Source organism: Oncorhynchus nerka, linkage group LG7 (genome assembly GCF_034236695.1).
Source record: "Oncorhynchus nerka isolate Pitt River linkage group LG7, Oner_Uvic_2.0, whole genome shotgun sequence".
NCBI lineage: Eukaryota > Metazoa > Chordata > Actinopteri > Salmoniformes > Salmonidae > Oncorhynchus > Oncorhynchus nerka.
Window position 1 is genome coordinate 53478375 of NC_088402.1, and position 13611 is coordinate 53491985.

Sequence of the window (13611 nt, forward strand, 5' to 3'; positions counted from 1 at the left end):
AGTACTGTCTGTAATCATTCACCGGTTTCAGGGTTGGGCCGGGCATGGTTGGCTTCTGTTTGTTTGAATTAATAAGCATAAATAAAGAAATTGTGCTGAATGGAATTGTGAAGTATTTTGTTTATTAACAGTAATGTCTTACTGACGCGTCAACACATTGACATAGGTGTTTGCCGTTGTGTGCTTTCTCCACAATACCTTTCCATATCTTTCTGTTGAGCAATAAAAATTAGACTGAAGACTAAACAGTGATATCTTCTTAAAGGGAAATTATTCTGATTACAAACCTACATTGAAAATCACAAATATCATCTTTGTAGACCTACATCTTTTCGAGTTATTGACCGAAAGCAAAGCTATACCATTAATGCCAGATTGTTTTTTTAAGATTGAAAACATTATTGCCAAGATAAACATAGATTAAGAGAATATACAGTAGACTTGATTAAGTTAGACAGGGATCCACAAATAGATTCAGCCGCGGGATGATTTTTTCTTGAGCGAAGTCAGGGGGCCAGAACGTTATTATAAATCATTTGTAGACTGAAAATTGACCGCAAGAACCCCAAACAGATGCAGTATGACAAGAACTGAATCATTTCAAACATTGATCACATTTGGATATGATCATATACACTCACCGGACAGTTTATTAGGTACACCACCCCATTCACAAAAATAGATCGCTCCTACAGACAGTGAGTCATGTGACAGGCATCGGGGCATTCAGTTCCTGTTCGATTTAATGTTCAAATGGGCAAAATGAGTGACCTAAGATGAGTCGGATCCAGTATCTCAGAAGCTGCCACCCTCCTGGGCTTTTCACACACGAGTGTCTAGGGTTTACAGAGAATGGAGCGACAAACAGAAATCATCCAGGCAGCAGCAGCCGTCCTGTGGGTGAAAACAGCTTGTTGATGAGAGGTCGAAGGAGAATGGCAGGAATCGCACAAGCGAACAGGCGGGCCACAGACAAATAATGGGACAGTACAACAGTGGTGTGCAGAACGGCATCTCGGAACGTACAATTCATCGATCCTTGTCACGGATGGGCTATTTCAACAGACGACCACACCAGGTTCAACTTCTATCAGCTAAAAAGAAGAAGCGTCTCCAGTGGGCACACGATCACCAACACAATTTAGGAGTGGAAAAACACCACCTGGAACATGACAGGGAGTTCAGTTTACTCGAGTGGCCTGTGCAGTCCCCAGACCTCAACCCAATAGAGCACCTCCGGGATGAGATGGAACGGCTTGTACGCCGCATGAAAGTACCCGTCCAATCTGCAGAATCTGCGTGATGTCATCATGTCAGCACGGACCAACATCCCTGTGGAACATTTCCAACACCTTGTAGAATGCCCCGAAGAAGTCAGGCTGTTCTGGAGCCAAAGGGGAGTCTGACCCTGTACTAGATGGGTGTACTTATATTAAACTTGCAGGTGAGTGTATCTATTGTGCATGGGAATACTTTTGAACATATTTGTTTATACAGTCCTTTATGTCTGTTGCTCAAAGAACTTGGGGGGGGGGGGGGGGGATCAAATTCAGCCAGTTCTTGCAAAAGAGATAAACAAGGTGATTGGGGGTTTGGAGTGTTTCAATGGAGATTTTCATTAGACTTACTTAAAAGAATCTTCAGTTGGGAAACCCTGCCTTAGTACATGGATAGTCTAAGTAAGACTAATGAAAATCTCCATTAAAACGCTCCAAACTCCCAATCACCTTGTTTATCGCTTTTGAAAGAACGGGCCAGCGCTGCCTAGACCTTAACCCCATTCCACCAACCCCCTTACCATGTCTTGGTCTAGGAATTCAAAAAGACACAATCATTCACAATTTGCATTACACTTTGTGCACGTTTATTTACAAAGTGTTAAAAAAAAGTATAAATTGTACTGAAATATGGTTTCTTGTGTTAGTTTGAGTGTGTGTATGTGTGGTCAGGAGATGAGTTCTGTGTAGAGAGTCTGGTTGTTGTAGTCGGCTGGTCTGCCCTGGGTCAGGGGGAGAGACGGGCTGCCTCCCAGGCCAGGCTGGGGATTCCCAGCACTCATAAAGCAGAAAGGCACGTGGGTAATCTTCCCATTGGACCAACACTGTAGAGAGAGAATTCACTACAGTCACTAGGATGAGTTAAGTTACACCTCACTACACCTGTTGCTCTAGTCACTGATGCACTACTGTACAACAACAACCATGTAAAAGGGAATTTGTGTGTGTGGACCATGTACCATTTTATGTTGCCCATGTCTCCCCATACGAATGGAATTAAGGCAGAAACAACTTGAGGTTTGAAAACAGCTCTACATTTCAAGTTTATCAGTGAACTATAGCTTTATTAAGACCAGTTTAAGCAGCACTGTGAGGCGTCTACTAAATGACTGGAGGCCCGCGAATGTAAAGAGAAGAGTTTGAAGAGAGACTAACCACAGTGAGCTGGGCTCCATGCTGGTAGTTGGGGTTAAACTGCATCAGTCTGGGCTCTGTCCCAGCCTCCCCCTGGACAAAACCACTGACACACACACACACACACACACACACACACACACAGTTATTACCACTGAGATACAAACAACTGATTACCACTGAGATACCTTCCTGGCAATGTAACATACTAGAGCACATACCATGGCAGAAGCTTAAAAGCGGGGCTGATTTGAGTCTTGAACACTGCGATCATGGCAGGGCGGCCTGCTCCGGCGTCTCCTGGCGGAGCCGATGAGAGGGAGGAAGTGAGCGGAGGAGAGAAGACGTCAAAACACGCACAATCTCTCAAGTCGGAGAAAGTGGGAAGAGACAGAACAAGCCTGACCTTTGACATGCACGGCTAGACGCTCTCCTCTCGGATCCCACGCCAATGACTGGATCTCTCCTCCGACTCTGACACACAGACAAACGCAACAATCCAATCGGTGAGGGTAATCGACAACTAGTGAAGTAAAGGACTAGTTAACCCGGGCCTTTCCTTACGTGATATCTCCGTCAGGTGTATTTAAGGTGGTCTCGGACAGGTCGGCCACCACTGTTGCTGCCTTTGGCCCACCTGACATCATTAAGGGCACCCCTAGTGGACAAAGAGGAGAACACACATCAAAACAAACAACGCAAGCACACAGCAGTGTAAACAACTATAAAAAGGTTGAAGTGGCTCATATTGTACATGGAATTGTGTGTGTGTGTGTGTACCTGGGTTGTCAGTGAAGGTCAGGGCATAGATGACGGTCTCTCCTTGCACACTGAAGAGCAGCCGACTCCCATCAGGACTCCAACAGCCAGACTAGACAGTTACAGAGAGACAGTTAGCCAGCCACACACAGCCAGCCACACACACACACACACACACACACACACACACACAGTGTCTCACCTGACAGCGTCCCTTCAGACTAGGCCACCGCTCGCAAGTCCACATCCTGGTTTCCCAAACCCTGCAGCAACACAAACACATAAATAACACACACATACAGTAATACAGAAACATCAAGCCGACCAACACTACACAAAGCTCTCCTGCACTACCGTCTCTGACCTGAAGAGGGAGGAGGGTGTAGCTGCCAGCACACGACTGCCATCGGGAGACCAGGACAGGTACGTGACTCCTCCCCCTCCCACGCGGTGGAGAGGCACACAGCTCTCAACAGCGACGTCCCACACCTGACAGAGAGGAGACGGCGAGAAAGAGAGAGACAGACAAGAGTCACAAAGCCCTTACGACATCACAGTAAAATACTTTCACAGTCGAGTAGCATATCCTGTGTGTGTGTGAGTGGATTGAGACGATTCCTACCAGCATGGCAGTGTCCCTGGGAGAGGCCGACACCAGGAGAGGTCCGTTAGGTGACCATGCGACGGACGTGACGGGGGAATGGCCTGGGTGAGACAGGACCTGGGCACAGCCAGAGGAAGGCCTGTGGGAGGGAGACCAAAAAAAGATTGAGAGAGAAATAGGGAGGGCAGAGGAAAAAGAACATTCAAGACATAGAAATGACTCTATAATGCACACAAGTGTGTGTGTGTGTGTGTGTACCTGGTAGAAAGTGAGGTGGGGTCCACGTGCCAGACAAGCAGGCAGTTGTGACAGGCGACGGCCAGGGCAGACGCACACAAAGGCTTCCACTGCAGAGCCGCCACACTGCGCTGCAGACGGTGCTTCAGGGTGGGAGTAGTAGCACTGAGGAGAGAGAATGTGCGAGAGACAGAGAGACGAAGAGACAGGGAGACAGAGAAGAGAGAATTTCACTCACAAACCGTACGTAAACACTGCAGGAACGGTGCCATAGTTTAAACACTGCACTGCACTGGTCTGACAATATGATTGAGGACATACAGTGCATTCGGAAAGTATGTCCCCTTGACTTATTCCATATTGTTACGCTAAAGCCTTATTCTAAAATGGATTCAATTGTTTTTTTGGTCCTCATCAATCTACACACTATACCCCGTAATGACAATGTACAAACAGGACGGGCAGCAATTACAGCCTTGAGTCTTCTTGGATATGACGCTACAAGCTTGGCACACCTGTATTTGGGGAGTTTCTCCCATTCTTCTCTGCAGATCCTCTCAAGTTCTGTCAGGTTGGATGGGGAGTGTCGCTGCACAGCTATTTTCAGGTCTCTCCAGAGATATTCGATCGGGTTCAAGTCCAGGCTCTGGCTGGGCCACTCAAGTCCCAGAAGCCTCTCCTGCGTTGTCTTGGCTGTGTGCTTAGGGTCGTTGTCTTGTTGGAAGGTGAACATTCGCCCCAGTCTGAGGTCCTGAGTGCTTTGGAGCAGGTTTTCATCAAGGATCTCTCTGTACTTTCCTCTGTTCATCTTTCCCTCAATCCTGGCTAGTCTCCTAGTCCCTGCCACTGGAAAACATCCCCACAGCATGATGCTGCCACCACCATGCTTCACCGTAGGGATGGTTCCAGGTTTCCTCCAGACGTGATGCTTGGCATTCAGTCCAAAGAGTTCCATCTTGGTTTCATCAGACCAGAGAATCTTGTTTCTCATGGTCTGCGAGTCTTTAGTTGCCTTTTGGCAAACTCCAAGCAGGATGTCATGTGTCTTTTACTGAGGAGTGGCTTCAGTCTGGTGACTCTACCATAAAAGCCTGATTGATGGAGTGCTGCAGAGATGGTTGTCATTCTGGAAGGTTCTCCCATTATTCACAGTGGAACTCTGGACCTCCTGACCAAGGACCTTCTCCCCAATTGCTCAGTTTGGCCCCGCGGCTAGCTCTAGGAAGAGACTTGGTGGTTCCAAACTTCTTCCGTTTAAGAATGATGGAGGCCACTGTGTTCTTGGAGACCTTCAGTGCTGCAGATACCCTTCACTAGATCTGTGCCCCGACACAATCCTATCTCAGAGCTCTACGGACACGTCCTTCGACCTCATGGCTTGGTATTTGCTCTGACATGCATTGTCAACTGTGGGACCTTATATAGACAAGTGTGTGCCTTTCCAAATCATGTCCAATCAATTGAATTTACTACAGGTGGACTCCAAGTTGTAGAAACTTCTCAAGGCTGATCAATGGAAACAGGGATGCACCGGAGCTCAATTTCGAGGCTCATAGCAAAGGGTCTGAATACTTATGTAAATAAGGTATTTCAGGTTTTTTTTTTATACAGTTGCAAACATTTTCACTTTCATTATTGGGTACTGTACGTAGATTGATGAGGAAAATGTTTTATCTAATCAAATATTCTAATAACGCTGTAACGTTACAAAACGTGGAAGAAGTCAAGGGGTCTGAATACTTTCCAAATGCACTGTAGGTTTCATCCGAAGCCAGCCCGTAGAGTTTGATAGTCAATGACACACAGAGAGAGAGAGAGAGAGAGAGAGCGAGCGAGAGAGAGCACCATTGCGACAGACTTAACCTCTTGGGATTGTAGATCTTGATGGAATCGTCTGAAAGGGCCACGGCACACTTCTGAGTGTGTGGGTGCCAGGCAAAGCCCCGCACTGCACAGTCCGACCTGAGACACAGGGAGCAAGAACAGGAGGACAACTACAGATACATAGCATACTTCAGCCATGATTTCAGAGAGCATGCTTTTGTGAAAGTAAACAAATACCTCACATTTGACAAGGACATACATAACATAAGAGAGAGTATATTTAAGGATCCCATTGGGGATTCATCAACTAAATAAGGTAGTCTTACCAATCCAGCACTTGGGAAAACTCAGCGGTCATTTCCTCGCTGCTCAACTGAAGACAAAGGGCAAAATAATGACAGTCACTTAGAGAAGCCTGCAGAATCCAACACACCCCGGCAAGTTCTGTATTGTTTGATTGGAACTGCCTGAGAATTAGCCATGTGAAACGACAGACTGGACCACTTACTGTTAGGTGAGGAAATAGAGAGCTGTGGAAGGAGGAAACCCAGCGTAGCAAGGCCAGGACACAGCTCGAGCTCACCCCTAGCCACTTGGGCACTGGGAACACACTCAATTAGGAGACGGACTGAAACACTCAAATCAACCTGGAACATTGGTTTACATGTCGAGGTTAGGTAACCTTGTTGAACGTGATGGTATGAAAATGCTTTTAGAACATAATATTACACATTTTTCAAGAGATGTTTTATTTTTAAAAATTTTACCTTTATTTAACTAGGCAAATTCTTATTTACAATGACGGCCTACCCCGGGCCAAACCCCGGACAACGCTGGACCAATTATGCGCCGCCCTATGGGACTCCCAATCACGGCGGGATGTGACGCAGCCTGGATTCGAACCAGGGACTGGAGTGACGCCTCTTGCACTGAGATGCAGTGCCTTAGACCTCTGCGCCACTCAGGAGCAGCCGTAATCAAACAAGTGAATAAACGAAAAGCTAAAACAACCAATTTGAGATCGAAAAACAACAAAATACTCACAACCACGATAACAAGCCTGTATGGTCCGATCAAAAATGCATTTGCATATATGAGCACATTCATCTTGGCTACATTAAATGGGCAGAGGCATCAAGATCTACTGTTACCCGTCATTAGTAAACTAGCTAAATGCATGATGTCTACAATCACATTCAAAGCAGGTAGCTAGCATCGAATAAGCGCCTATTGTTCATTCAAAAACCCACTTACACAAGTTTTTGTGTTCATTCGGAGGGTAAGCTCTAGCTGTGTTAAACATTACAGTAGTTTTGACATGGGTAACGGGACAAACTGCGATAGCCAAAGCTAGCCAACAGGCTAACTGCACGGTAATGCCCACAATAACAAAGTCACTTTTGCTGGCAGATCATGTACACTACACATTAAAACGGTATTCAATATGGTTTACGTGGGGGACTTCAGATGTGCCAAACCTAGGAGAGGCTAGCTAGATACCTGGGCTAGAAAAGCGAGTATTCAGTCAATGCAAGATGGTTAGGTGTCTGCTGTTCTGAAAGAGTTAGCTACCAATATGCAGGGTTGTTAACAGTGTCCACTCTGTTAAATCAATGGCACCTATTGGTGAGAGCTAACAAATGATGCTGCCCAATGTCCATAGTAAAAATAACTGTAACAAGACGTCCCGCTAACGTCACTAGATGGCAAAACATCCATCAATGATAGCCGAGCTTGCTGTGGTTTGGACTAGCTGGCTAGCTATGGATAGCCAACCTTGCAGGGTATATATTTTTGTCAATTTATCATTCATGCCACGTTACACTACTAATTTCTAACGGAACAGCCTTCTAAAAAAATTGCACTTATTTTCCTATGTTTTGAATTGTCAAAATGAAAACACTCAATGAGGCTAATAACATGCATTGTAATCTGGGCTGCTTGTCAGAACAACCATTCAAGTGATGTCAGTGATGATGCGTTATCAAAACGGTGGCATGCAGTAGTCAACTGAGGCCAACGTTTAAATGTTTGAACATACATTTGTTTTGGAGCAGTTTTAGGTGTAGGAATATGCTTCTTTATCACGTTTGGTTATCAAAATGATCATCTTTAAAAAAGATACAAAGTCTTGCATGACAATTTCTTATCTAAAGCGCACGCTTGCATGTAATACTTTCGTGACAGTGAAAGAACGACGATAACATGGCACTCACCCTCTGCACTGGAGTTGGCGATCTCATTTAGGAGTCCAGACAGGCCGGCATCACGCCTAGCAGACAGACAGAGGTGGGGATTAGTGAACAGGGCTTCGGAATTGCGAGTGAGAGAGTGAGAGTGAGAGAGTGAGAGAGAGACAGAGACAGAGAGACAGAGACACACACACCAAGCCCCTGCACTCCTCGTATACAGCGTCTCACAGTGGTCCCTGAAGGCAGACTTGCTGCTGCTCTCTTGGCGGCTGTGAGGCTTCAGTGACTCTCGCGGGAAGTACAGATTCAGAGCAGGTGAATCCTACAGCAAAATGGAAACACATACAACATTATTCATACACTGTAGCTCTTGCTCTCCACACACACCATTGCCTAATATTAGGTGATAACATTAAACATCCAAGCAATGCAGTGGCAGACAGTTTGTGGCAACTCGGTAAGTTACACTGTAGCTAGTGGTGACTAGTAAGTTAACAGGGGTGGGTATAATTTGTGGATCGTTTCAAAAACATAAACATAAAGTACAAGGTTGCCAACAAACAACGCATACAAAGTAGCATGATCAACTCACCACGTATCTTATTCTTAATGTTTGCCCATAGGCTACCAGAGGAAAGACATTTTTCGGGAAATAAACGTGGTGAGTGAAAAACGTTATGAAATAGCCCACTCTCTACCCGGCATCTTATTCTGCCGCTATTCAAATTTGTATGCGTTGTTTTGTTGGCAACCTTTGTTATTTGCGAAGTTTTTTGGAACAGATTCCTGTTGGAACGTTTCACAAATTTTACCCACCCGGTTAACAGTAGTAGGGATTGAAAATGATACGGTAGCCCGCCCACCTCAAACCAGACGGATAGATCTGTGTTGGACTCGTTGTATTGAGAAGTCTCTCCATCGCCGGACAGCGGTGGGGGGAACAGAGCCAAAGAACACATCATAACCACATTCCTGCTGAAAAAAGACACATCACATTTAGCAAGCTCAACATGCAGCCATCACATGCAGCTGCTAGCGAAGTTAGCTAGATTGCTACCTAGTCCTAAACGTTAGCTAGTACGCTTAGTTATGATTGGCAATTTAGCCATGCTAGCAAGCTAGACCGAGAATTACTAAAAATAACTACTCAGTTGCCCATGTAGCTGATGTTAACTACCTTCCTTTTCCTGTAAAATGTAGATAGGTTTGCTTCAAAACGCAGGTCAGCGTCCGTCAGGAAAGTTTCGTAAACTACGGAGACCTGTAAAAGGCATACAATACGGAGAATTTCCACAACGCGGACGTACTTTGTCCAATGGTGCATGCGCTGCTGTCATCTACCGGAAGAATAGCAGCATTACATCCTACTTCTGTTCACACCAGATGTTGGGGGTAGAGCTGGAGCAGAGCGATCCCAGTTTGACAGGAGCTCGGAGCGAGATTATCAAAGGCTGGAGCGTCGGCCTTTTCGCACGCTCCAGTAGCGCTTACTTCACGACTTTAGGCATGCCCGGCCCAGCATCTATTTGTAGTCTACTTCTGTGCTGCTATAGCCCCTTGCTTTAGCTATTGACCTGGAGTTAGCTAAATATTTTGATAAAGAAACTGATAAAACACACATGTGCCTAATCAAGATGACTTACAATGATGAGGAGCAAGAGAGGGAGTTGTCCACAACTAAATAATCATAATGGAATCTGAAAGGACACGTGTCCTGAGGCATGGTGGTGTACTACATTCACATGCTAAAATAAAGGAATGAGGTGATAGATAACTAAGTGTGTCATTGAGCAAAGTGTTTCTAAACAAAAAAACAAATCTTAAATGTTTCGTTCATGTTTGTTCTATTATCTATTTATACAATAGGCCATAGTTGATTTTGGCCCAATAGGCTTGGTATATGCAGGTATTCAAGAAGCTTTCCGTTTTGATTGGGTTATTTTGTCTAAAATCAAATCAAATCAAATTTATTTATATAGCCCTTCGTACATCAGCTGATATCTCAAAGTGCTGTACAGAAACCCAGCCTAAAACCCCAAACAGCAAACAATGCAGGTGTAAAAGCACGGTGGCTAGGAAAAACTCCCTAGAAAGGCCAAAACCTAGGAAGAAACCTAGAGAGGAACCAGGCTATGTGGGGTGGCCAGTCCTCTTCTGGCTGTGCCGGGTAGAGATTATAACAGAACATGACCAAGATGTTCAAATGTTCATAAATGACCAGCATGGTCGAATAATAATAAGGCAGAACAGTTGAAACTGGAGCAGCAGCACAGTCAGGTGGACTGGGGACAGCAAGGAGTCATCATGTCAGGTAGTCCTGGGGCACGGTCCTAGGGCTCAGGTCCTCCGAGAGAGAGAAAGAAAGAGAGAATTAGAGAGAGCATATGTGGGGTGGCCAGTCCTCTTCTGGCTGTGCCGGGTGGAGATTATAACAGAACGTGGCCAAGATGTTCAAATGTTCATAAATGACCAGCATGGTTGAATAATAGTAAGGCAGAACAGTTGAAACTGGAGCAGCAGCATGGCCAGGTGGACTGGGGACAGCAAGGAGTCATCATGTCAGGTAGTCCTGGGGCATGGTCCTAGGGCTCAGGTCCTCCGAGAGAGAGAATGGTCCTAGAAAGAGAGAAGGAGAGGAATTAGAGAACGCACACTTAGATTCACACAGGACACCGAATAGGACAGGAGAAGTACTCCAGATATAACAAACTGACCCTAGCCCCCCGACACATAAACTACTGCAGCATAAATACTGGAGGCTGAGACAGGAGGGGTCAGGAGACACTGTGGCCCCATCCGAGGACACCCCCGGACAGGGCCAAACAGGAAGGATATAACCCCACCCACTTTGCCAAAGCACAGCCCCCACACCACTAAAAAACCTTTAGGCCTACCTATATACATAAATACAAAACTCAGGGTCTCTGCCCAGCCTGTCAAGAATGGCGAAAATGATGTTTAGCATCCTGCAAGTGTGGAATGGATACTCTCCGCTACTGGCCCGATCTCCAGGCACCATCGCATGAGCCTGAAGCCACAGACAGGCCAAACTCATGTTTCTAAAAATGTATTCTAAAAATAAATTCAAAGGCAATAATGTCATTTTTCGATTAATTTGTATTTAATTATAAGTAAAGTCACAACCTATATATGAAATGTATAGACTATAATGATATAATACAACAATGTTGAATGCTTTATGTTCCTACCAGCCTTTTGTGTCACACTCGCAAATGCTTCACAATGTATTTCTTTGTAGGCTATAGCCTTGAAATAATAGAAATAATAGAGCCTAAATAATTCCTTTCCATTCCTTCTTGGGCTCCCTGTCTGGCTCCTGACCTATTTGGAATGTTTATATGCTGTTTATTATGACATGTGCACTTCTTACATTCACCTTTTCATGTTTATTCAAACACTTTTCATTCAAATCATATGATTTGGTTTCAATACTTCAAAACCAAATAGTAGGCCCGGGTAGTCACAAAAATAGATGGGTGTTGGTTAAATTGTGATTGTAATGAATGGAGAAAATATCGAGCGGCAGTTTTCTTTTTTGAGCACAGAGCGGTTTGTAGCAGAGACTTGGCAAATGATCTGGAGCACCTGAGCAGTGCGGTATTTCCAACCGCTCAACTCCGCTCACATACTCTGGTTCACACTGATGCTGTTTGTTACATGGCCTGGATGAACCAAACACATTGTAAAAACGTATTGTAGACATTGAATGTTGGCAGTGGCGACCTGTTATTCAGGGCAGGTGGGGCAGAGCCCTTCTTAATGCATTTGAGCCAATCAGTTGTGTTGGGACAAGGTAGGAGTGGTATACAGAAGATAGCCCTATTTGGTAAAATACCAAGTCCATATTATGGCAAGAACAGCTCAAATAAGCAAAGAGAAACGACAGTCCATCATCACTTTAAGACATGAAGGTCAGTGAATGGGGAAAATGTCAAAATTTCAAAGCGTGGAAAGCTGCCGTTGCAAAAACCATCAAGAGCTATGATGAAACTGGCTCTCATGAGGACCGCCACAGGAAAGGAAGACTCAGAGTTACCTCTGCTGCAGAGGATAAGTTCATTAGAGTGACCAGCCTCAGAAATTGCAGCCCAAATAAATAACAGCTACATCTCAACATCAACTGTTCAGAGGGGACTGCGTGAATATGGCATTCATGGTCCAATTGCTGCAAAGAAACCACTACTAAAGGACACTAATAATAATAAGAGACTTGCTTGGGCCAAGGAACACAAGCAATGGACATTAGACTGGTGCAAATATGTCCTTTGGTCTCATGAGTCAAATGTTTTGGTTCCAAGCGCCGTGTCCTTTTGACATGCGGAGGAGGTGAACGGATGATCTCCGCATGTGTGGTTCCCACCGTGAAGCATGGAGGAGTAGGTGCGATGGTGTGGGGGTGCTTGCTGGTGACACTGTCAGCAATTGATTTAGAATTCAAGGCACACTTAACCAGCATGGCTACCACCGCATTCTGCAGCGATACGCCATACTATCTGGTTTGTGCTTAGTGGGACTATCATTTGTTTTTCAACAGGATAATGACCCAACACACTTCCAGGCTGTGTAAGGCCTATTTGATCAAGGAGGAGAGTGATGGATTTCTGCAGCAGATGACCAGGCCTCCACAATCACCTGACCTCACCCAATTGAGATGGTTTGGGATGAGTTGGACTGCACAGTGAAGAAAAAAAGCAACCAACAAGTGCTCAGCTTATGTGTGAACTCCTTCAAGATGTTTGAAAAAGCATTCCAGGTGAAGCTGGTTGAGAGAATGCCAATAGTGTGCAAAGCTGTCTTCAAGGCAAAAGTGGCTACTTTGAAGAATCTCAAATACAACATATATTTTGATTTGTTTAACACTTTTTTGGTTACTACATTATTCCATATGTGTTATTTCATAGTTTTGATGTCTTCACTATTATTTATGTATAAAATAGAAAAAAAATCTAGAAAAATCCTTGAATGAGTAGGTGTGTCCAAACTTTTGACTGGTAATCTAATTATAATCTAATTAAGTTAGATTCGATGTAAGTCAATAGTGACTAAATTTGCATTTTCCAAATCATGTTCAAATCATGTCCAAATAACTTAAATGAGTTACATAGTCATTTTGTAGATACTTTAGGATGTGGACATGATTTAATGGGACAATAAAAAGAGGGACCTTACATCAAAACCTCATCATAGTGAGGATATTAACAGTTATTTCAATATTTGATACTTGGACTTTAACTTAATCACTAGTTAATTTAGTTAATCACTCAATACATTTAAAAATATATATATATATTTTAACATAAATTACCCCAAAAGATTTTATTAAAAAAAAAACATTTGATTAAAAAAGCGTAAACTGTAGCCACTTATTTGCCTTCATAGTTTGTTTTTCTAAGTATGACCATCATCCATATTCCAAATGTTTTACCAAACTTTGCTTTTCTTGTGTCAGCAATTGGACATTGTTCTTGGGGAGTGCTAGTTACCCCCACGTTATCGTACCGTATCTGAACCATTAATTGTGTGTGCAAAACATTTCCAAAGGCATCATCTCAAGCAAAGAACA

The 13611-nt window shown here is 44.3% G+C and overlaps 1 protein-coding gene across 2 annotated transcripts; it reads right to left on the minus strand.

Moving 5' to 3' along the window:
* Positions 1-1834: 1834 nt before the first annotated feature.
* Positions 1835-9310, minus strand: aaas (achalasia, adrenocortical insufficiency, alacrimia). 2 transcript variants are annotated; one of them, XM_029664032.2, is made up of 17 exons: positions 9205-9310; positions 8891-9002; positions 8222-8349; positions 8052-8107; positions 6344-6435; positions 6162-6208; positions 5875-5973; positions 4033-4176; positions 3793-3913; positions 3535-3659; positions 3373-3433; positions 3192-3282; positions 2976-3069; positions 2818-2885; positions 2633-2711; positions 2433-2517; positions 1835-2101 (listed from the first exon to the last, which is right to left on the minus strand). In XM_029664032.2, the coding sequence occupies exons 2-17, from the start codon at positions 8987-8989 to the stop codon at positions 1946-1948; spliced, it is 1545 nt and encodes a 514-aa protein (XP_029519892.2). In that variant the 5' UTR covers positions 8990-9002; positions 9205-9310; the 3' UTR covers positions 1835-1945. The 2 variants fall into 2 exon arrangements, with proteins under 2 accessions (XP_029519892.2, XP_029519893.2); XM_029664033.2 differs by having other exon boundaries at positions 8891-8999; positions 9205-9305.
* Positions 9311-13611: the final 4301 nt, after the last annotated feature.

Bases quoted from the DNA above. Each gene is read 5' to 3' on its own strand.
- aaas (XM_029664032.2), bottom strand. From the start codon at position 8,989: ATGATGTGTTCTTTGGCTCTGTTCCCCCCACCGCTGTCCGGCGATGGA. The intron at 3,283-3,372 runs GTGAGACACTGT...GTAACTGTCTAG, and splicing joins GTCTGAAGGGACGCTGTCAG to TCTGGCTGTTGGAGTCCTGA. The intron at 2,886-2,975 runs GTAAGGAAAGGC...TCTGTGTGTCAG, and splicing joins ACACCTGACGGAGATATCAC to AGTCGGAGGAGAGATCCAGT.